This window comes from Indicator indicator, chromosome 3 (genome assembly GCF_027791375.1).
Source record: "Indicator indicator isolate 239-I01 chromosome 3, UM_Iind_1.1, whole genome shotgun sequence".
In the NCBI taxonomy this organism is placed as follows: Eukaryota; Metazoa; Chordata; class Aves; order Piciformes; family Indicatoridae; genus Indicator; species Indicator indicator.
Window position 1 is genome coordinate 31,281,583 of NC_072012.1, and position 23,921 is coordinate 31,305,503.

General features: G+C 37.3%; 1 protein-coding gene across 1 annotated transcript; it reads left to right on the top strand.

Moving 5' to 3' along the window:
- Nucleotides 1-2,730: 2,730 nt before the first annotated feature.
- Nucleotides 2,731-23,457, top strand: IQUB (IQ motif and ubiquitin domain containing). The gene is made up of 11 exons (XM_054399977.1): nt 2,731-3,193; nt 3,973-4,134; nt 4,240-4,415; nt 4,611-4,766; nt 6,055-6,265; nt 9,198-9,373; nt 11,809-11,979; nt 13,374-13,550; nt 15,165-15,413; nt 20,932-21,117; nt 23,290-23,457. Exons 1-11 carry the CDS (start codon nt 2,731-2,733, stop codon nt 23,455-23,457), a joined length of 2,295 nt encoding a protein of 764 aa, XP_054255952.1.
- Nucleotides 23,458-23,921: the final 464 nt, after the last annotated feature.

Consider the following 23,921-nt stretch of genomic DNA (forward strand, 5'->3'; position numbering starts at 1 on the left):
TGACTTTCACTGATGGAAACCATACTCTCCCATCTGCTCCCTTTCAGAAATGGGGAAATAGGTTCTCAGTACAGAAAACTTAAGTTGTTTACTGTTCTGAGGCATAGGAATTTTTGTAGAACTAGATTTCCTAATCTGTAATCCTGAGTAAATTCTCTGACATGTTTGCTGTCATTTTCTAAATCTTTCTATCCAAAACACTGGATTAACCTTCACAGATGCTTTAGTTTAGGAATCAACTTGAGTCTTATAAAGGTTCTAATGAAAGTAACACTAGGAATCATTAATAAATATTTTTCCACTTTCTGGGCTTTTTTATCAAAACACCAGTGTTGTGGTTTATTTTCATTCTTACATCATTGGCTAAATTTGGTTTCATTATCTTAAATTGTTCATCTCTGCTACATAAGATTACTAAATTAGCATTATGTTGTAGCATCAGCTTTAGCAATTATTGAGAATTGAGGGAGGAAAGAAAATGTTTTGAGATGTAGCAGTGTATGACTTTATACAGTGTTACATAGTTCACCGCATCTTTGCTCCTGTCTAATTTAAAAGTACAGCTTTGCTAAGAAGGGAAACACTAATATTTACCTTGCTATTAACTCTGTAACTATAGCAGATATTTAAACCCATGCTGTAGCCGCAAAACAGTACACATTCTACTGTGCAAGAGAGAATCTATATTAGGAGTACTGTGTTGTGAAACTATTTTCAGATGACTATGCTAGCAAGGCATAATTTGGAGACGGACTGTAATGATTCTGCTTGATTTTTTTCCATTAATTATGTTGGAAATACATGATCTGCTGGTAAAGCAAATCATTGCAAGCTTAGAGCTAAAAAATTTTAGATCATTCAAGTGCTGAGATCTTCTGATGGAAATCATTATGCAAGTGAAAATCACCCTGTCTGCAAGTTTGGGTAGAGATGGAGCCTGTGAAACCAGAAAAATAACTTGTGGATTGCAGTACTGAGTTCCAAGCGTGCTGTCTGTGCTGCTTAACCTATTCTGAGTGGCTGTGCTTTGAGCAGGGCACCATTTGAATCTTGGATATGTATTCTGATTGTGTTCAAAGAGAGGGGATGAGTGAAAGTTAACTTACAGGGTATATACTATTCCTTTATTGAAAAAAAAAAAAATCAGTGCCTGCTGAAAGAAAAATTTTTTCAATATTCTCCCAGAGTTGTTGACACAGAACTGAGTACTCTCTGAAATAGTTGTGGGAAGTGAGAGTGGTCTGTTTTTTTGTATTGTGCTGAAATACTCACATGAATTGTCTCAGAAATCACACATCAAACACTAGGAAATTCATACGGCTTTGTCTGCTGTGTCTTAATTTCCACTCAGCAGTGTCAGTCCTCTCACTAGAACCTTCCAGGGGAGAACACTAATAATGGACTGAACACATCACACAGTTAAGTGCTCACACAGCTAGGAAGGGTTATTGCACAGTGAGGGTTGTCAACATCCAAACATAGCAACTTTCAGCAATACCCAGGAAAGAGTCTTGGGTATTAGCACAATTTCTGCTACTATCTGAAGTATAAATTGAAAGGAAAACAGCTTGTTTTATGTTATTGCCACTGTAAGACGGTGAGTTGGTCTTCACCTAGCTGTAGATCACAATATAGGACATGGCAAGTGTCTGTAACTGGTTGTGTAATGCCAAGGCAATGATGAACCTAAACGAGGCCGGGCGAAGCGGCAGCAGCAAGCAGGAGCTGCTGCAAGCGCTACTCTGAGGTGCTGCGGTGCTTCCGTTAACCGCGGTGGGGTAAAAGGGAATCACTGATGTCTCTCGACCCTTCTCACGGTGCTTGCGCTTTCCCCTTGGATTCGGCCTTTCTTGTCCCTGGGGCGTGGGCAGCACACCCTGGCGCTCCGCCTGCCGGCCATGTCCCCTATTACTGCACATGCTCGCGGCTCCCGCCCCTCAGCGCCGAGCTCCACGAGTCGCCGCCCAGTCCCGGTTACTATAGCTACCGCCACACGCCGCTGCTCTGAGGAGCGGACGCTGCAGGGAGTCGCCCAGAGAGGAAGGCCCATCGGAAACCGTGGGGAGGGAAAGCAGCGGGTGCGGGGCCAGGAGAGGGGTGCAGGGGAGCCCCACCCGTGACCCGAACAGCGGCCACAGCCCTCCGGCCCGCAGCGCGTCCGGTGCCAGGGGCTCCTGTGCGCGGCTCGCCGCGGCGGCCCGGTGGGTGGCGCCTGCTTGTCCACCGCTACGCGCCGTGGGCCAAGCGGGCGCCAGGGGGCGCGCGGCGGGAGAAGTGGCTCCACGGCTGCGGGCCGGCCGTGCCCGCGGGGGCGGGCGCTCGGCGGGGAGGCGCCCAGTGGCCTGGCTCCGGCCGGGGGTTTCTACCCCTTGACTGTTGGCAGTTTTTTCATGTACGTGGGATTTGGATTCTCCCAGCCCATGTGTTTTCAGTGGCAGCGCGGAAAACCTTAAAGGTGTGCTGTCTCTGGGTGATACTGCTCTGTAAAGACTTTATAGCTGTATGAAGAATTTGTATATTCATTACATCAGAGTTCTCCAGATGACCTGCTGGCAATGCCTGTGCAGCATTATTAAAGACCAATGAAATGTTAAGTGTTCTGTGTTTGGTGGAAGTGAAGACTCCCACCCATATTCTTGTAAGCAGAAATGTGCCAGTATGCAATTTTAAATAGATAATTGTGATTATTCTTGCAGATAGGTTAAAAATGTGGAATTGATACTTTAGGAGATGGATGATACATCAAATAGTTGTCTTGAAGTTGCTAGAGCAGAAAAGTCAGGTGCAGAGCAGCCATCAGCATCTTCAGAAAGACTAGTTAGAGAGGCCAAGAACAGGGACCCAGCAGAGAAACCTCTGCTTTCAGAAGCTACAGGTACTGCGCAGTACACAGGGTGTGCAGAGGAGGACTGGAAGGAACAGTCCTCTCTGGAGCAGTCAAGGAAGGGACAGAAGCTGCCGAGTTTAGCACAGTGGGAATCACTTTGCGAAGGACTAGGCAATGAAGTGACCAGAAATGATGGGGAGGATGGACTTGAGCCAAATGCCCCATTCAGTGCATCATCTGAGAGCATGTCTCTTGTCACCAATGAGAATGATCGTACTTTACTTGAAATAAGAGATTCAGGAAGAGAGGAACAAACATCTCAAAACTTGGTACTGTCAGAGGATATGGCAACTGGGACAGTAACAGGTAAAGAAGTTACTAAGGAGTTGGACATTAAAGCTTTAAAAAGATTTTTTTCCCCTGCAACTTGACTGTGGCTTCTTGCACACCCCTCACCCTCATTCTGTTCATGTTCACTGGATGTTGGTGTTGCAATAACTTTTAAAAATCATATATAAAACATGCTTGAAAAGACAAGTAATGCGTTTTTTATAGTATCAGCTTATAAAATAAGACGGCACTTTATAGTAATCTTCATTTCCAGAAACAGATGTATGTATATGTATTTCGTACTCACATTTGAAAAACAGCAGTGCATGATTCACATGCATGCGTGGGCTTCTGTTTAAACTAGACTGTATTGATCACCTTAATAGGAGATATTTCAGATTCCACTGTAATTTACCTGCCACCCTTCTGTTATCCATGCCTTTTTTCTTCAGTCATCAAAACTGGAGCAGGTTTGGGTAAGATTTTTCAGTAAAAGTTCCTTGTATCAATGGGTAGCTTTTATTTAAAATTATGCATTTGCAAATAAAACATTTACTTACTGTAAGTTTTTTTTAATTATTATTTAACTGTAGTAATAATGACTTTTTTTTTGTGGTGACAGTATTAGTTTGGTATTTCTTTTAAAAGTATATGATAATATTCTTTCAAGTAGAATGTCTTTCCAGCTCAAAAATCTATGATTATTCTGTGTTGCAATGTTTCAATAAAATCATCTCAGGATAAACTTGAGTTGTTTTATTTATCTGGGGTTTTTTTAGAAATGTATTAGGAATTAATTTTTTGTTTGTTTTCAGGGAGCATGATCGAGGATGATGAAGCTCTTAGGAGGGCTAGGGCTAACTGTGATGAAACTATCCAGTCTGAGAAGTTACGTCTTGATCAGGATGGTTTGCCTGGCAAAGCAGTTCAACAGGACTACCACATGCCTGATGTCATAACTGTTAGGGTACAAAGAGGTAAATGCTGTTTTAAAGCGTGTATCAGTAAGTATAATTGTGCTCTAATCGTAATATGTTACTAAGAGAAACATCTTTTCTGTCTTGGAACTTCCATTTTAACAGATTCTGATTCATTCCAAGATGTAGTTGTAAAAATTGAAAGACCTACCTATCATAAACCATTTCTGGGTGGATTTAAGAACAGGATAACAGGAGTGGAATTTCATAATGCAGGATCACAAACAATACCCAAACCTCGACCTGACAAAGGAATTAAAGTATTTTGTAGGGAAACACAGGTAATTATAGCTTTGTAGTGTCTTTTTAGAATCTTTTTGCCAAACAGGATAGAATTTGGCACAGTTATTTCTGATAGCAATGAGGAAGTACGTCAGAAATAAGTGTGCAGTTAAAAGTATTTAGTCGATGAGTATCTTGTGATTTTTGATATAAATAGCTGTAATGAGGATCTGACATGCATTTTTTTTCCCCAGACGGTTTTTGAGAAAAATAAGCCACAACAAACAAAAAACACAACATCAACACAGATGACTAAAATTGGCCTGTATGTGTCAAATACGACTGACAAACTAATAAGCCCTGGAAAGTATTTTACAGCAGAAGAATACCATAAACGTAGACTTGAAGCAGTAAGTTCTCATCTGTTTGAAATGCATCTCTAAAGCAAATTATTATAAAGGTTATCTGAATTTTAAATGAATGTTCAGAATGTTCAAAGAGTGAAGTTAACAGTGAGCTGCAAAATCTTAAACCTGAATCTTCAGATTTTTTTAATCTTTCAGATATGGGGGAAGCATGTGTCTGCTCATTTACAATATTAATGTTTTTAATGATGTAGCAGACCATGTGGTTTCTTAAATATTAAGAATTGTGATTTTACTGGTTTCTGCCTTTCAGTGATGCTTATGTTTCTATTAGGAATTAAACTAGACTTTTCTCTATGTCATGATCTAAACTATAGCCTAGATGTAAGAAAGATACTCTTTAAAATGAAGGTGGTGAAACTCTGGCACATATTGCCCAGAGAGGTGGTAGGTGTCCCATCATTGGACACATTCAAGGTCAGAGTCGGACAGGGCTCTGAGCAAGCTGATCTAGTTAAAGATGTTTCTGTTCAATGCAGGGAGATTGGACTTGATGGCCTTAAAAAAGGTCCCTTCCAATCCAAAACATTCAATGATTCTAGATGTTTAATGTATGGCCTCAAATAAAGTATTGGGATAGGCTTCAGCAGACCTGCATTCAACATGTGGGTTATGGCATACTGTTCTGTTCTGGATTGTCTTGAAACTCCTGCTTTGGCATTAAACTAGAAACTGGCTGTTCAAACACACGCAGTTGTCCTGTGGAGGTTTTTGGTATACTGAGTTGCATCATACAGGTGATTCTGATGAGAGGTTATGTATAGTGGTTGTGCAGAAGATGCCATTTAGGCATTCCAAATTGCTTTTAGAAAATCATGTATTCAGTGACTGCACATCTAACTGCTGTGCACCCAACATCATATTAGATGGACTACTGACTTGGAAACAGTCTAGTTACAAATTTGATTTCTTAAAAATAGACATTCTGAATCTAAATAGAGAAACAGCTCATTCTGCATGTATTCAAGTAGGAAATTGTATTGATATGGTTGGCAGATGCTTTGAAAACTTCTGGATAGAAGTTTTCAATGAGAACTTTTTATCTGGTCAGCATCGGGTGACAGCAATAAGTGTCTTGTAGAAGTGGAACCTCTTGATACTTGATTATTTGAACCTAGTTTCTCCATTGATTAAACTAATTACCTAAATAACTAAGTATGCTAGTGTTTAGACTTCAGTTTGCGTACAGGCCAAATCTTAGAAAAGGTAGACAGTGAAGAAAAAAAATGTGTTGTTTTAAATTTGTGATTCTTTATTATTGTCTCATATGTAGGTAATAGTATTACAGACATATTTCCGTCGTTGGCATGCTATAAATGTAGTGCAAAATCTGAGGGAATTAAAAAGGCTAAGGTTGGCATGGGAAGCACAAGAAGAGTTACAGAGAAAAAAAGCAAAAGAAGATAAACTGAGAAGGGAGTATGAACGAAGACTGAACCCTAAAACAAAAGAAGATTTTGAACTACTGTACCATGCTGTAGAATGTAAGTATGTAAGTTGTCTTTTTTCTTTTGTAAAGCTATGCTCTTAAATCAATAGAAGAGTACAGTTTGTTTAAGAAAACTCTTCTGATTTTGACATGTTTCAATAGATAATACCTTGGTTTTTTGATGTGCAGTGGAATTTCTTCTATTTTTAAATAATTATTTGACTGTAATATATTTCTTGAAGAAGAAAAGGCCTTTATTCTGTATAAGCACTGTTTAGCAATAACATTTCTATGTTATCAACTCTTTTTTTCATTACAAATATAGCACATAGCACTATACAAACTATTATGAAGAAAATTAACTTTATCCCAGCCAAGAGCTAGTCCACCTTATTATGAAACAACCAGCTTGTTGAATAAAGCTATTTGAAAATTTTTTACCTTTTTTTTCTCATTCATCTCTAATGTTAAGGTCAGCTAGAGGAAGAGCCAATGGATTTTTATAGCAGAATTATTTTAATCTTGTTACTCTGTATTTAGGATGCTGAAGATAATACCATAATATAGACATTTTTAATAATCAATTCAATATTTTTCCCAGATTTTACAATATATGACAGAGATTATTCCTTTTGTCCTAAATATCTTCTCCTGCTTTTTCTTCTTTCTGTTTTATTCCATGTTTCACAAAACTGTGTCAAAATTTAAAAAGTCTGTCAGGAGTCCTACAGAGCATCCCGAAAAGTTTACTTTTACGGTTGGAGTGGATGGTGTCTAATATTTGCAAGCATTTCTAAATTTTCCTGGAAAAATGAAGTGAATATTGCAGATAATTGACATAGGTTACAGGAGAATGTATGTAACATAATTGCATATGTAACAAAATGCCTTGTATTATGTTTCTTTGGAAAAACAAAAACAATAGGAAGAAGAGAACTTGTACCAGCATATAATGAAACTGCAAGAGTTCATTTTTAAAATGTCTCCTTCTTAAGCACAATGCTTGCATTATGACTTTCAACTGTCTGATTTTGTTTACCAGTGTTGACTGGTTGCTTCTCCAGATGGAGACTTGCAGTCATGCTCTTTATTTTAATAGAGCTTAGTGCTTCCAGGAAGTGGATTTTTTTCTACCTGCATCTGAAACTACTTTTACATTCTTACATTGGCAGCAGTCTACGCAAGCTAAATCATTGTGACAGTAATAGAATGAGACTATTGTCCTCTAGAGATCTGTGAAGGTTATTGCTGCTGATCGCAACAGGAGGCTACTATGTCTGGGTCAGCCAGTACAGGCAATTCCTGTTGTTACAAAAACTTGCCTGTTGACTGTATGGTGCAAATATGTATTAGTATATTCAGTGCATTTGCATATAGAGACATTGATTATTTATTTGAAAAGCATGAACTACTTCTTTTCATTAGAACTGGAATAAAAATTATACTGAGAAGAAGTGCTGTCCATAGAACACATTTATGAGGAATGTTTTGAACTCAATTGCATATATATGGTGAATCAGGAGGTACTGACAATAACTGGCTGCTGCTTCATTTCTTTAAGTACAAAATTGCTTCCTATGCTTATTAGATCTAACTTTGAAGTTGCTGCCCCCTTCAGGATTATAATTCTTCATGTAAATTAATTCTATGCGGTGCTTTTGTTTGCTGAAAAGTGTTTATTTAAAAACATGTCTTTGGGCACTCAGAACTTTTCAAACAGCTGGAGAACCTTAAGGAAATGTATTGAAATCTTCAAAAATGGAGAGCATAAGGTAAAGTAGATAAGGGAGCCATAGGCAGAAAATAAACCTTCCTCCTGTCCCTCCTCTTGCCTCTAATCATACCTGACACAGGATGTTATGTTTTTTTCAGTAAGTGTACCTCACTTATTGGATTGTTTTTTTTTATGTTGGGTTTTGGTTTTTCATAAATATTTTAGAACAACAACAATGATTTGATATATTACTCAAGATTATTGAATTGTTGCGTTTTATAAAATCCCTACAAAACTCTAGATGCATTTGAAATGCAACAGACTCATTGGAAAAGCCAAGAATTATTACAATATATGCAAAGGAAAGCACAATTTGATTTTAGTAACCAATTTCTGTAAAGGACATATGATTATGTATCAGCACTTACAGTAAAAAAAATAGGTACTCCAAAATAAACCACAATCAGTACATATGGCACATCTATATGTTTCCATCATTAATTAGTCTAACTTAAAAGTGCAGCAAGTATCTGTGTTTGGTCATTTGATGCTAAGGCCACATTCTTCTACAGCATGTACTGATTCACATACTTTTGTTATTGCTATCTTGTGGTTTATATATCACTTCCATTTGAAGTTCAGTTGTAGAAGAGGAAAGGGAAAGTAAAGCAATGACTGTCTAATTACCAATGCACTTTTATCTGCCTTAGATGGCAAAAGATGATACTACTCAAATATTCAGTGTAAGACCTGGAGTGCTAAACCTGACTCTCACTCAAATTTTATCTCAGTTTTGGAGGACATCTTCTTTAGGTTTTACTTTTTTATTCAGTAAGAAGCACTACATTCTCAGCACTGAGTACTAATGGCACTACAGTAAGGTGCTGTCTGTAATCATTTGAGAAGATATCTTTTCTTGAGACTTTGATGAGAAATTGATTTAAAAGTTCCTATTGCTTATACCTTCTGGAGCTGTTTGAATCTTAAACAGTTAATTCAGGTGCAAAATCATAAAAAAGAATTTCATCATGTGTTTCCAAAGGAGCTAAGTTCTCTTTCTCACATCCATCTTTGAGTTTAGAGTGTGAATGGGCAATTTAGAATTGATGTACACAAACATACCCTCACAGAACATCTGTATAATTTACATTCATTTATGGGCTTGAAACTGGCTTTTGATGAATATTGAAAAATAATTATTTCTTAATTATGAAAGTAAAAGTTTCACTGAAAAACATACTGTAAAAAATACCCAAATTATTTTTATCTGTAGTATGGAGGCGGGAGGAGACTGAGAAGATTAACAGAAGTCTTACTGGAGCTGAAAGAAAGGCTGCACTTTGTGGACTTCTGGAACAAGAGGCACAGCTGATTGCTTCCATTGGAAGACACAAACTAAATGCAGATGAGGAGAATCAACAGAAAGCAATACTGCACTTTCTGGATAAGGTCAGTATTATAATTTTAGCCTGAGCATAAAGAATACCAAATTACAGGAACAGAGGAGGAATTTGCAAACTGCCTGCCAAAAAGTAACTTTTGTACAGTTAATTGTGTGAACGATAGTAAGCATCCATATTATCTAGTTGTTCATGTCGATACAATTTAGTAAATTTCTTTTTTGAAGCCAACAATTTCTTACATCTGTGGCTGACCGAAGAACTAGAAGTGCATCATTAAGACTGTTAACTGCCTGTGTCTATGGTAAATCTCAGGTGTGTATATATATAATATGCAGTCATTTTTTTCTGCTTTCATGCATTGGTACCAGAGTGCAGTTATAGGAGTCTTGCTCTCTCTAAGGTTATACAGATACCAGGATTATTGTAAATTCCACAGCACTGCCAGCAGACTGCAAGGCAAGAGAAGGCTGGCAAAAAAATCTCTGAAGTTTTTATTTTCTTTCACCAATCTCAAATACATCAAAATAGGTCTGAAATCAGGGAGCTGAAATACTAGAAACCTTCCTATTGATGAGGCCTCTGTATTTGATTTTATTTTTCAGTAAAAAGCTGCTTTTTTTAAATAATCTTATTTTATATAATCCCCAGTTATTATGAGGTAGTAAGAAAAAATTACAGAAATTACAGGTAGCATATTTTGCTTTGAATAATTTAGATGTTATCATAATATAGTTGGTTTGTGTTAAGGGCCTTTTGCAGAGTGGAATACCAAGACTAGCTCATGTATGGGTTGTTGCAAATTTATCAGAAGAATCTGGTTGTAACTATTTCTAGACTAAGCTATGCCCATTGACTCTCCTTAGCATAAGCAATTGACATTTCTGGGTTGTAATAAGTGACTTAAATTGAAGAGGATCAAATATAGCTACTGAATTAACAATTAACTACTCTGTGAAAAACCAGTGATTTTGACAGTCTACTATACAAAAGAGTTACAGCATGATACAGCTTCTAAGCTGGTGGGTGTTTTTTGTTGTTTCCTTGGGGTTTTTGGTTTGGCATCTTGGTTTTGTTGTTGTTTTTTAATTTCTGTTGCTGCACAAGAATAGAATGCTCTCATTTTATGTCAGAGAGAAAATTGTCTCTTTAGGTTTTGTGGAAGTTCAACAATTTCACTAAGGAATTAAGAATTTTATTTTTTTTACTAATGTCTGTGTTTGATATTGCATTTCTTAATGAATTTTGGCTCTGATTTGTGAACTTTGATTAGCAATACTTCTAACGAGAATTTCACCCCACCGATAATGTGATTAAATGCCAGTTATTCAATGTCAGTTCTTTTTTTCAATTATTTTGTTTTGTTTACCTTATTTTATTTGTTTATTTAAAAATAGGGAAAACTTTGGTTTGATTGTGGTGAGGGCTAATCATATTGGTTCTACCTAATATTCTTGGTATTTTTATAACTGATGCTCATAGCAAGCCTATATATTCAGTCAAAATAATGATCAGGTCAATGCTGGATCATACCCAGAAAACTACTAGACATGTAGATGATGCATGAAGTGTTGCTGTGGTTATCTCATACTGAGATTGCAAAGTGAAGTTCATAAATGTTTGCGAACACTCAAGTTCCAAACATAGTGAAAGAGAGTAATTGATACACAGAATGAGGTTCCAAATAGCTGTTCCAATTAAGGAAAGGGAGTGGAGTTAGGTAATGATAAGGAGAGAGTTTTGGATACCTACCTCCACATGTAGCAGTGTGGTTTGCAGTCAGAACCAGTCCTGTTCAAAGAGGAGAGTAGTTGGACATTTCAAACCAAGTGGGACAACTGACACCATGTAACTTCTCGCTGTTTGTAGGAGTTGCTATGTGCAAAGTAACAACTGAAGTACTCACATCATATGTAGTTAGGTTATCAAACAAGAAGCTAGTGAAGAATTCGATAAGCTGTAAACTCATACTTTGCCTTAGTCAGCTTCGACAGTCTGCCCTCTACCCATCTGTATGGCTAGCATAAATAGGACACTTCCCCAGAGATATTTTGTACTGCATTAGACTACAAAGTTTTAACTTTGCTATCTTTACACAATTAACAGGCCCACTGATTCTTTTACTGATAGTTTAAAGGCGTTTATGACTGCAAGATGAAATACAGAACAAATGTATTCTAACACCACTGTTGGTAAATTCACTTTAAAGACGTAGAGCTTATCCCTGTGGGAGATACTATTTACTTTTAAAATACTGTAAGACAAAATTTTAATGACCTGTAACTTTAAACAAAGTGTGCAATTGAATGCTTGCTGTGGTGGAACAGGTACTGTATAAGTATCGACAGTAGAATTAGCCCTTTTTATTAGTCGTGCTAATGTTAAGTTCCTATTTGCTCTGGTGAAACTTGGTGTCATATAATGCACTTTTTCAGCTGATAATCAGATTCCAATAGCTCAGAGTTATACAATTTTTTTCTGAAGTGTGCACAGCCTAAGAGATGGGAAGCATATGATGGAAAAATCACTGAAATGGATACGCAGTACACACTCCGTGCCAGAGAGCTGTTTGAAATCTACTTCAGCATTAGCATGAAAGGCATCCCAAAAGATGAGAGAATAGATGTGCTGTTAACGCTCAGACATACAGTGAAGGTATGTTTTGGTTTTGTATTTATGTTTAGCTTGAAGCTGTACTTCACAAAGATACAGTCAGTTAATTATGTTGGCACACGAGCAATGCTTCTTATGACAGACAGGTGCCAGGATGATCAGCTGGCAGCAAGAAAAAGCCTAGTGTACCACCTCACATAAGAGTGTAATTTACATTAAAGATACACTCTAAATTCATACTCACTTTGTGATGTACACATTTTTCTTCAAGTTGTGTTAAAATTTTAATTGCATGGTTTTAGACTTTTTTGTATATCAATACATAATACAATATTAGTACAAAGTTTTGCTTAATATTGATAAAAACTTGCACTGGATGTACTATACTTGGCAGAGATATAAGTGGCTATTGCTGTATTTTTCTCAGTTCATTGAAGTATCTCTGTAGAACCTTATCAGTCTGTTGATTTAGGTTACCATTTTTATGGGTATCAAATACTGATTTTTTTTCTTTTTGTTTACCTCTTGCTTCCTATCCCCACTGCTGCTGCCAGTGCTCCCAGTGAATATGTGGTAGTTTGCTGTTTGCATTTCTTTTAGTCTTTCATATTTGTTTTATTTATTCGTGTAGAAAAAGAATAATAGAAGTTTCAAAGTACTTCCAGGGTGATACTGACGGATATCCAGCTGGAAGAGAATGCTTCATTCTGGTCTTGTCAAAAAACCTTGGTCTTTGCTTCAGTAGTACCAGAATTTGGGTACCAGCATTGGGAGCACTCCCGGCCTATGAACTCTTGCCCATCTTAATAGAAGTTAATATTGCTGCAGTGAACAAATTCCAGAACTTCTGTAAATTAGCAATCTGCAAAACATTGCACTTCTTCCCTGTTTATCTCTCTGGAGAATCTTCTACAAAGTAGAATAACTGAAATAACTAATTTCCAAACATATAAAGTCCTCCATGCCTTTTGTGTGGTGGGGTTTGGGGCTTTTGTTGTTGTTGTTCTTGGCTGGTTTTCTTGGTGGTGGTGGTGGGTTTTTTGGCAGTGTGGGGATTTTTTAACCATCTGCTGTGTATATACATTGCACCTCCTATCACATATCCCAAGGAAGCCTCTTAGGGAGGTGTTTCTTGGGGCTTATGGCAACTGAAGATTTTGCCTGCATTGTGTGCCTCTGCTTAGCATTTTTTTAATGCCTCCAATTTTCCAGTTTCAGCTTTAGTGTATACCCACAGGCCACTTAAAAAGTAATCTAAGCATTCTCAAATTTGTAATTCTTTCCATTAATTTTCTTTGAGGCTGTTCCTAAGACACTAAAAGGTTCTTCTATGATATGAATAATGATGTACATAGAATCCATAGTTTGCTTTCATTTCTGTTTGCTTCCTTGTTGTTGTGGAATTTGTTTTCCTTCTTATTTGTACTTTCTTTCAGGAACATGAATGTAAACTAACACAAGAAATAGTGGAATTAATTGACAGGGAAGTTGATCTTATGTCAAGAGAGGTGAAAGAATGCAACCTAGAAGGTCTGAGAAAAAGAATCCGTACATTATTTCTTCAATATACTAAAAATCCAAAGTTTAACCCTGAAGTTGCTAGGATACTTAAGGTATTATTCCTGTTTTGCAGTCTGACATAGGGGCCATTGAAATAAGGATGGTGGAGAAGGGGAATGGAAAACAATGAAAGATTTTTTATTTTACATTTTGCTGTAGAACTGCTGTGGGAGTTCCTTAAGAAGTAAAATCTAGCAAGTACGCAGACTTCACACCAATAATCTTACATAGTCATTTAGGAAGCATAGGGCATGGTTGTGTATAAGAACCTGACAAGTGACTGGTAGCATTTGTGAGAACCCAGGAACTCTAACTGTGAAATTAAGACCCTGAGACTTAGAAATCATGGATCTTATGGGATAGTAAGAGTAAAATAACGGCAAATGGGGAAGAACAGAGAGAACAATTATCTTTTTTCCACTGGACAAGGGGCAGCATCCCATGCATCCAGCAAGGAGGAACACTGCCTTTGTCAAGATGATGTCTAATGAGCTTGCACCTAAGCAAGAGCTATTACAACCTTATGTTATACAACCAGTTGCTACTTTGTCAAAAAAAAGAAATAGCTAGGAAGTGTAAAAAGTGCTAGGCACTTCTGAAGTTGATTGTTTTTATTTTCTGACCACAGATTGCAATTAAAAATAAAATTCACTATCATTTGTTGCTGCTTTAGGTAGCAGCATGTATTCTGCATCTGTCAGAACAGGATTCTTCATACAGTGGTTGGTGGTATCTCAGGAGTAAAGAATCTGTCAGGAAGTGTTAGTCAGATTTAGAACCAACCAACAGTTATTTTACACTAGGTTGATGAACAGGGTTATCTAGTTGTAATGTAACAGAGACTGGAGATGGGACATCTTTGTCCTCCACAGCTTTTGGTTAACAGTACCTTGAGTTGAAGGCTAAATTGCCCCTATATTTTTGTTTGAATCTTGTAACCTTCTGTAGACCGTAAAAAAAGATGGGAATTCATCAACAGTCAGTCAAAGTGATTAAATCCTTGGTGTACTTTCAAAAAAGATAAAGGCAAGTGACCACAGTACATAGCTCAATTATCAGACTTCTCAAACTACCCAATTGCAAATATAGGCCTTCTGCACAGACTACATTATAGTCTTTCCAAAACCCGTGAAGCAATATGAGGATGAGGAGGTAATTAGGAAGTTTAATTTATTATCTTCCCCTATATTATTTTTTGACATGTGGCTCTGATTTTATATTTATTTGCTTGAAATATTAATATGCCCATGATCTCAGCATTTCATCTTTGACATAAAGTGTAGATTCTATATGAAAAATAAAATGCAAAAGAGTTATTTTTTTGTATATTTGTTATCATCTTTTCAGAATGTGTGACAAATTGCATATGTAAAAGCACCAGGAAGAGCACTGGACCATAATGTCTACAGTCTTCATGTGGCTTGATTTATTAACTGCTTTATATAACTTATTTTAACAAGTCCAGTAAGAAAACACAACAGGTTTGGTCTTTTGTTTAAAAAACCAACCACCCTATTGGTTATTTTAAAATAAATATTACTAGCTTTTGCATATTAGAATACTTGCATAAATATATGTAAAATATATTCCAACAGAGTTAGTGACACACAAGTAATACAAAGGTACTTTGTAGTAAATTAATTTGGGTTTTTTTAATTTCTTTTTAGGTTCCACCAGATCCCCTAAAGCTCTATAAAACTGTTCATTTCTGTCAGAGTTGCAAAAACCACTTAATGTCTACTGAGTTTCCAGTTCCTGCTAATTCCCGCACCATTGGCAGATGTCGTTTGTGTTACAAGCTTGACAATGAGGCTCGGCAGCGAGAAACATTTTTGAAGTACAAGCTTATTCTAGAAAATCTCAGAAAGTCTGAAGCTGATTACCAAGATGATGCTAAAATTGTTTTCTCAATTCAGGTACATTCTGAAAGAGCATTGCTAATAATAGAAACCAATGGGTTTAACTAGAATTTTAGCATTACTTTGTGTATGTTGTTGACAGGTTGAAAAATAAGCTAAAAGCTACCAAAATTTCTTCCTGTGGTATGGGATATTCCATATCATGAAGAAGAAGCACTGAAATTCTTGAAGTATAGCTGTACTTTCAAAGGTGTTTACAAACTATGCATTAAAAAAAGGTAGAAGTCTAGTTGACAAATCAAAGTCTTCTATGACTGTCCTGTGGCTTAAAGGTACTAGCATCCTCTGTACAGCATCAGTAGTGGATTTGTGACTAATATTTTTCAAGACATAGTCACAGAATCACAGAATGTTAGGGGCTGGAAGGGACCTTGAAAGATCATCTAGTCCAGCCTCCCCTGCCAGAGCAGGATCACCTATACTAGGTCACACAGGAACGCGTCCAGGCAGGTCATGAATATCTTGAGAGGGAGACACCACAACCCCCTTGGGCAGCTTCTTCCAGTGTTCCATCACCCTCACAGTGAAAAATGTTTTCGTCATATTTCCACAGAACTTGCTATGCCTCAACTTCCACCCATTGCCCCTTGTCCTATCATTGGGCATCACTGAGAAAAGCCTGACTCCATCCTCTTGGCACTCACCCTTTACATACTTATAAAAATTAATGAGGTCACCCCTTAGTCGCCTCTTGTCCAAGGTGAAGAGCCCCAGCTCCCTCAGTCTCTCCTCGTAAGGAAGATGTTCCACTCCCCTATTATTTTTGTGGCTCTGCGCTGGACTCTTTCAAGTAGTTCCCTGTCCTTCCTGAACTAAGTGGCCCAGAACTGGACACAATACTCCAGATGCAGCCTCACCAGGGCTGAGAATAGGGGAAGGAGAACGTCTCTTGACCTACCAACCACACCCTGCCAGTACACCCCAGAATGGCCTTGGCTTTCTTGGCCACAAGAGCACATTGCTGGCTCATGGTCAGCCTCCCATCTACTAGGACCCCTTAGTCCTTTTCCCTTTCACTGCTCTCCAGCAGGTCAGTCCCCAACCTATAGTGGTACATGGTGCAAGACTCTACACTTGCCCTTGCTGAGTTTCATTCAATTTCTCGCTGCCCAACTCTCCAGCCTGTCTAAGTCTTTGCTGAATGGCAGCACAACCTTCCTGTGTCAGTCACTCTGCCCAGCTTTGTATCATCAGTAAACTTGCTGACAGTGCTCTCTGTCCCCTCATCCAGCTCATCAGTGAATATATTGAATAGCACTGGTCCCAGTACTGACCTCTGAGGGACTCCATTAGATACAGGCCTCCAGTTAGACTCCGTCCCATTGACCAAAACTCTGACTTCTTTCCTTCAACCAGTTAACAATCCACCACACTACCTGATTATCCAGACCACACTAGTAAAACATTTTGAGCCCTATTATTTGGACTGTTTCAGTAGTACAACAAAATTATTTTATTTTCTTGGAAGGAAAAAAAAGACAAAAGAGCTGATGATTTTACATTTCTATACCGTGTCAGTAGATTATCTATATAGTTGGAAGTATTGCTGGTTTGCATTTATTAGAAGAGGAATTCATTAAATAGTTTAGTCTTTAAAATTTCATAATCTGTAATTTTCTGCAATATTACGAAGTAGCTAATGTTTCTTAGTAATCATTACTGGAGCAACTCACTTCACAGAATTTTTGCCTCTGTCTTCAGCAAATTCTTTTAGTTGTGACTACTTATTTTGTCAACAAAAGAATTCCAGTATTCATTGGGAAAGTTTTAAATCTGAGGTAATTTCAGAGTGTTATTTATTGAAAATATGAATCAGCTGAGATTTAGTTGAACTTTCTGAAATTTAGCAATCAAAATCTCTACAGCATCAACATTCTTGCAATAGTTCTTGAATGTATTTTTGGTACATCTGAAACAACAAGCAAGCAAACAAAAACCAATCATCAATATCCCACTGTTACCAAAACAAGCCATGCTATGGTTTAGCCAATGCCAGCTGTCAAAAGGAAGTTTGAGATTCTTTAATTATAATGCCTGTGTCAAGAATCATAGAATGGTCTGGCTTGGAAGGGTTGGAAGGTCATCTAGTCCAACCTCCTCTGCAGTAAGTAGGGGCATCCTCAACTAGATCAGGCTGCCCAGAGTCCTGTCGAGCCTCACTTTGAATATCTCCAGGAACGGGGCCTCAACCGCCTCCCTGGGCAATCTGTTCCAGTGTTCCAACACCTTCATAGTAAAGAACCAGTTCCTAACATCCAATCTAAATCTACTCTTCTCTAGTTTGAAGCCACTGCCCCTCTTCCTATCACTGCAGGCCTTTATAAACAATCTCTCTCCATCCTTCTTGTAGGCCCCCTTTGGGTACTGGAAGGCTGTTATTAGGTCTCCCTGGAGCCTCCTCTTTTCCAGGCTGAACAACCCCAGCTCCCTCAGCCTGTCTTTGTGGCAGATGTGTTCCAACCTCTTGAATATTTTCATGGCCCTCCTCTGGACCTTCTCCATCAGGTCCATGTCCTTCCTGTACTGAGGGCTGCAGACCTGGATGCAGTACTCCAGGTGATGTCTTATGAGAGCAAAGTGGCAGAATCACCTCTTTGGATCTGCTGGCAACACATCTTTTGATACAGCTCAGCATTTGATTGGCCTTCTGGGCTGCAAGCACACACTGTCGGCTCATGTCCAGCTTCTTGTCCATCAGCATCTCCGAGTCCTTTTCCAAAGGGTGCTTTCTATCACTTCATTCCCTAGTCCGTATTGATAGTGAGGATTGTTCGAGTCCAGGTGCAGAACCCTGAAATATTATCAAATAACTAGATTGTGTAGGTGTATAAGATGAAAAGTTGTTTGTCTGTGTCTAACTTTGTTTATCTCTATATGTAAGCATTCTTCAAAATGTTTTGGACCTCTCATCACATTCCTGGTGGTAGCTGGTGGATGTTGATGCACTGAAACGTGACTTTCTTAACTGCTGGTGCTGAAAGCCTTCACTTGCAGTTCTGTTTGTAGCACTGCAATATCTGTAGATACTGTGTCATTTACATACACATTAACTTCTTTTGTTGGGAGTTGTAAATACCTAAACAACAGTGGTTTGTACCTTATATCACCAATTTCCTTGGGATTTTTCCTAACATTTCCTTAAGTTATTAATATTTTTCTGAACTACTTGCCATTTCCCCCTCCCCCCCGCCCTTCCTCTTCCAACAATCATCTGTCCCCTTCTGCACTTAGATTCAGAAAACAGCTCTGGGGGATCTAGAAATGGCTTGGGCACAACTAAGAGTCTTTTGCAGCAGCTGCAACAGCTTTGTTCATTGCCCAGCTCAATACCATTACTGGCTCTGATTGTATTGTCTGTAGATAGGTGCAAGACTTTTGTGCTAGAAGGTTTTTCTTCAGATCTCTTGCACAATGATTCAGTATTTGGGTTGACCTATATGAATTCTGCTTAGGTTTAAAAGGCAAAAAGCTGTTGGTGAGTGTTACAGTAGCTCCAGTAGGTTCTGTTAACTGCAGCTATTTTGTATCAAAATGAGCTAGCCTAGCAAATACGTCCTGAGGCTGCTGAAAGTTAAACCTTTCAGAAGGCTTAACTGTGGCATGCTTCTTAGAATCAATGGTGTGTAATATGGCTTTGATTTTTCTTGATAAGCAACATCCTAATGGCAATGTTGTGTTCATTTGAAGTTACAAATACACTTAACCCCTTTACTGGTTCGCTGCCTACCCTTGTTTCCCAGACTCATCTACTGAGCTCCCAACGTGTCAGATGACAGTACTTGAAGGCTGTTTCCATTTCTTGTCAGCACAGAACAAACTAAAATTAATTAACTGTGAAATTTCACAGCAGAATGCACACCTAGCTTTAGAAAGTGGCGAAGTCTTTTAAATTAAACTTTTCCTGAGAAGCTTTAAGGTAGAACAAGCTTTTTCCTGTTTTTCAGGGAAAAAAAGATTTAAAAAATTATAATCCAGGAAAAAGGAAGAGCCAAAAGATAAATCTGTTTTACACAGACCTTTATATGCTTCAGTATACATTTTTGCAAGTTCTGATAACTTTTGAGATGTGTAGTTTAGCAAGAAATAGTACTTGCTAATATGTCTGATTGCAAATTTCTGGCTTCTGAGAAGAAGATACAGAAGTTAATTGAAACTTTGTGAAAAAGGAGGAAATATATATATATATATATAAAAGCCAATTAGTGAAATGTGGTAAAGAAGGCCATCTGAGATAAAAATCTGAGATAAAATTTTAGACCAGGTGTAAAGACCAGATTTATGTGCTTGGAATTAGTAGACATGAATTTATTACTAGTGGAAGTTATAAGTCTGTCTTTTATCTTACATTTTCACTGGCATAAACTTACATTTTCACTTGCATAAACTCATGGGTTTTGAGAGCAAGATGGATGAAAATCCATAAGGCTACTTTTCACTAAAGTACTGTGTTGGTATAGTTTTCTTCATCCTTTGTCAAGAAATTAATCAGTAATATATAAACACCATTATTTAATTAATTAAGTAAAAATTTATTTTAAGAGGAACAAGTCTTCTTCAAGAGGCTAGCTTGGAGGAAAACCAGAAAGTCTGTTGTTTACAGACTCCTGTAGATAAAAATCTAATAATTTTCCATGACTAATACAGAGAAGAATTAATAGGGAGTGGCAGAAAACTTGCCAAAGTTCAGTGGTAACTGCTGTCCCACTTTTATTTTTTCTTTCATTCAAGAGGCTGTCTTTATCAAGATTTATCAAGTGATTTCAGATGCCTAGTAATAAAATAAACAAATTAATAATTACTTAGATTGACCTTATACATAGGTTGGAAGTACATGTAAAGGCCTTTCTGTACTAGAGAACCTTTACAAACAGATCTTCTATTATTTTTTCCTAATATTGTAGCATAGTTACCTGATCTTATAATGCTATTTGGTAAAATGAGCAGCAGTGTCATAAGCATAATAAACTCTCTGTATGTGAGTTTATGAGTGAGGGGAACAAAGCAAAGCAGGCAGTGATTTGGGGTCTGTGACAGGTGGAAGTTTTTCTTGTCCTAATTTCCCACATTTTCCTGGCCAGATTATTCTAATGATGTGTAAACTTTAAGTAATTTAGTAGTGTAATAACTCATTTATTGAATAACTTTAATTCTGAATCCAAGAATGAAATGAGGAAATCATCTCAGTAATGATAGAGGTGGATTCTTGTTATAAACTAAAAATGTCTGAACAGGCTTAAGCTTTATAAGTGCAGTTAAGCAATCACGATGTGACCTGGCATTGACAGAGACAATCAAAGTAAGAATCTAATATTTTAGAGATGATATCAAAAAATTCAGTTATTAACATGCTGGAGGAAGATGTGTATATCTAGCCATTCTTTAATCAAGGGATTATATGACATATGTATAGAAAGGTTTTTTACTGAAAGCTTTATTTGGATTCTGACATGGTTACAATGCTTTTATTGTAGAATGAAGCATGCTTCTTCCTTCTTAACCATATTTTCCATTTCAGCATCAAGATCTGCAGTACATGGTTGAGACCATATGGGGTTGTCAGTCAGCTCTCAGTGCCTGCAGTGACCTCTATGATTTGGTTATGGTCAGATGGGATAAGCAGCATGAGTGGTCTCCATGGAACACTATTCTCCTCACGGAAGATGAGGCAGATGTACATCTTAAGCTGTGTAACCTTGAGAAGGTAAGATGTCCTGAGTTTATTTTTCACAATATTTATGCTATATATTATAATAGCATTTTGTGACTAATGCTGTTCAGCCAGATTTATATTAATCCATGTTTAAACTGTCCTGTTCTGAGTATTTAAATGATTGCATCTGTACTATGTAAATGAAACTGCCCAGAGGGCAGCTGGCATGTACATATTACATCTGTGTAGCTGAACTCTGTCTTGCCTTGATTCTTCCTCCCAAAATGCAAGAAGCTAAGGGGCCTCATCCATGCTGCCTACTGAGAAAAGTGCTGTGCCTGTGCTTCTCCCTCAGCTGAGATCAGACAAGAGCTTGTCTGGATGAAAAATATACTGAAGACTAACCATAGTTATTATGAAAATTGTGTGCTTGTGCACATGCTCAGGCCTCATTAGTTTCTGGCCTTACAAATTTGTCATCAAATAACAGAATGACACTGTCTAGAACTCAGTGATTTGTCTTAATAAAACATCTCAATTTATTTTCTTACATATGTGTGATGTAAGTATTCCTGACAATCTATAATTATAGTTTGCAATTAAACAATAGCAATATAATAGTTATTCTAAGTGAAAAAAAAAATCAGGAATTTGTTAAAATTGTCCTTGAAACTATGTATTTTTATAGCACTGCCCCCAAATTCCATAGTTCAACATGGCAGTCTGGTAAATATCTCACTGTGCTGGGTATTATATTATTTTAGTTTGCTAATGCACAGGAGCCTTAGAATCCCATGAGCTGCAATTAGTAATAGATTATTAAGCCTTTCACCTCTAGGTTATTGATCTATAAGGGTAGTGATCCGAGGTCATTGTTGTGTAGTGTCTTGTTCAGGGTGTTTTTAATTCAATTTCCAACACAATATGGGTGCCTCACAACTGCAACTTCAGCATTTACTCATTGCCCTACTTTTTGGAACTGTTAAGGGTATGTAGTAACTAAACTGACAGAGCAAATTAGTTGCTGTCTTAAATGTTTGCTTTGGGGACAAAATATACCAGTTGGGGAATTCTAAGGGTAAGGAGAATTTGGCCATCCACAATACTTTTTGTGTGTGTGCCAGCGTATGTCTTCAAGGTGACACGTGTGTGTGTGAGTGTCAGCTTTAAAAGCTAAAATCAGTTTCAAGCTGGAAATTCCCTTATTGATGACTCTCTTCATTTTCAGTCAATGAGGCTGTGCAGGCAGTCAAGAACTGCCATGCTTCCCTGTGTCCATATATTTATGTTATTAGCATTATGGCAGGCCGAGATTCTGATTATGCACTTACCTGGTTTGACTTAATAAGCCTGAATGTGAGAGTCAAAGGGATGATTGGGTCCAGAGCTCTAGTGGAGAGGGGAGTTAGGCCAGAAGACCAACAAGGTAAGGTATGTAAGCTTGCCTGTAAATTGTAAGGTATTTTCACTTAGCTCTCACTGCAAAAATAGAGATGGACCAGAGAGAAGTCACCTGTCTTTGCTAGTAACTGTCAAAGCTTTGATTGGGGGGGGAAAAAAAAAAAGTGAAATAAGGAATATTATGCAAAGTTAGAATGTATTAAGTTGAGTCATTGTTTCTTATGCACTGGAAAAAAAAAGCCTCTTAAGCACTTTCTTTAATAGCAGTTATTCATAGCAGTAGTAGAGAGTTTTTTCAGCTAAATATTCTGGTTTTTTATTACATCATCTGAACTCATCAGTAGAAATTTAGGAAATGTCACCACTGAACTTGAAGGCTGACTTAAATGCTGCAAAATGGTTGCAGCTATGATTATTTGTAAATAATCACTATTATTGTTATCAAGGAAATTTCCTATAGTCATGACCTTGCAAATCTTGACATTTAAGCATTGTCTTTATTCATTTTCAAAGGTAAGTAAAAATGTTCTTACATGGAAAAAAAAAGTTTTATCTTGAATGGATGAAAAAATGCCAGATTTTTTCTTTTTTTAAAAGGCGACTGCTACTTCACAAGGAAAGGTTAGTACTTTTCACTATTGGGCCATAAGATAGCAGTATACAACTACAAAATATTTCATTATGTATCATATAGGAAAAAATTATCTGGCTTAGTTTATTAAAGGATCACTATTTATACTGTTTAAAATATGAAACAACATGTAGATTGCTAGACATTTTAAAGGTATTTAATGAGATTTGGGTTTTTTTCCCCCCTTTCAGGCTTATGAAGCAACATTTATTGATGGAATAAAAGATAAGCATATCCAGGCAAAAACCTACTTTGCTCAGTTTCCAGCGATGGCATTGTTTTTGCAAAGAAGTGACAATCAGGCTAATGCAAATGGATTTTTAATAGCTACACCCATTCCTCCTGTTATAAAACCATAAATCTTAGGCAAAGTTAACTGAAGTTAAAGAAGTTAACTGAAGTTAAAGAAGTTAACTGAATTATTGATTAATACAATGTCCTTGGTTTTGAAGAAATGTACTTTTTAATCAATAAACTTCTAAGGATAAAATAATTTGTTTTATAGCCTCATTATTTAAAAAGTAAAATGTTGTTGTGATGAGTGTTGTAAATTCTAACTTTAGAGCAATGACTGTCATTCTGTCTATGCCTGTGTTGCTTGGAACATTCTATCTATGCCTGTGTTGCTTGGAACATTCTATATGTAGTGTAATATTCCTGTGGGGAGAATGCAACTAATTCTTTGTTAGAAACATAATACTATAAACACTATATTAAATTTATTTCTCTTGTCTTAGGCATATAAAGCAGAAAACCTCTCAAAAGCTGAACTCCTACAGAACAGCATAATTAATATGCCCTTCCAAATATAGCTATTTTGCAA

Excerpts from the sequence above, each read along its gene's own strand:
- IQUB (XM_054399977.1), top strand. The coding sequence starts at position 2,731 with ATGGATGATACATCAAATAGTTGTCTTGAAGTTGCTAGAGCAGAAAAG. Across the intron at positions 4,416-4,610 it reads TATTTTGTAGGGAAACACAG|ACGGTTTTTGAGAAAAATAA; the intron begins GTAATTATAGCT and ends TTTTTTCCCCAG. Across the intron at positions 13,551-15,164 it reads AAGTTGCTAGGATACTTAAG|GTTCCACCAGATCCCCTAAA; the intron begins GTATTATTCCTG and ends ATTTCTTTTTAG.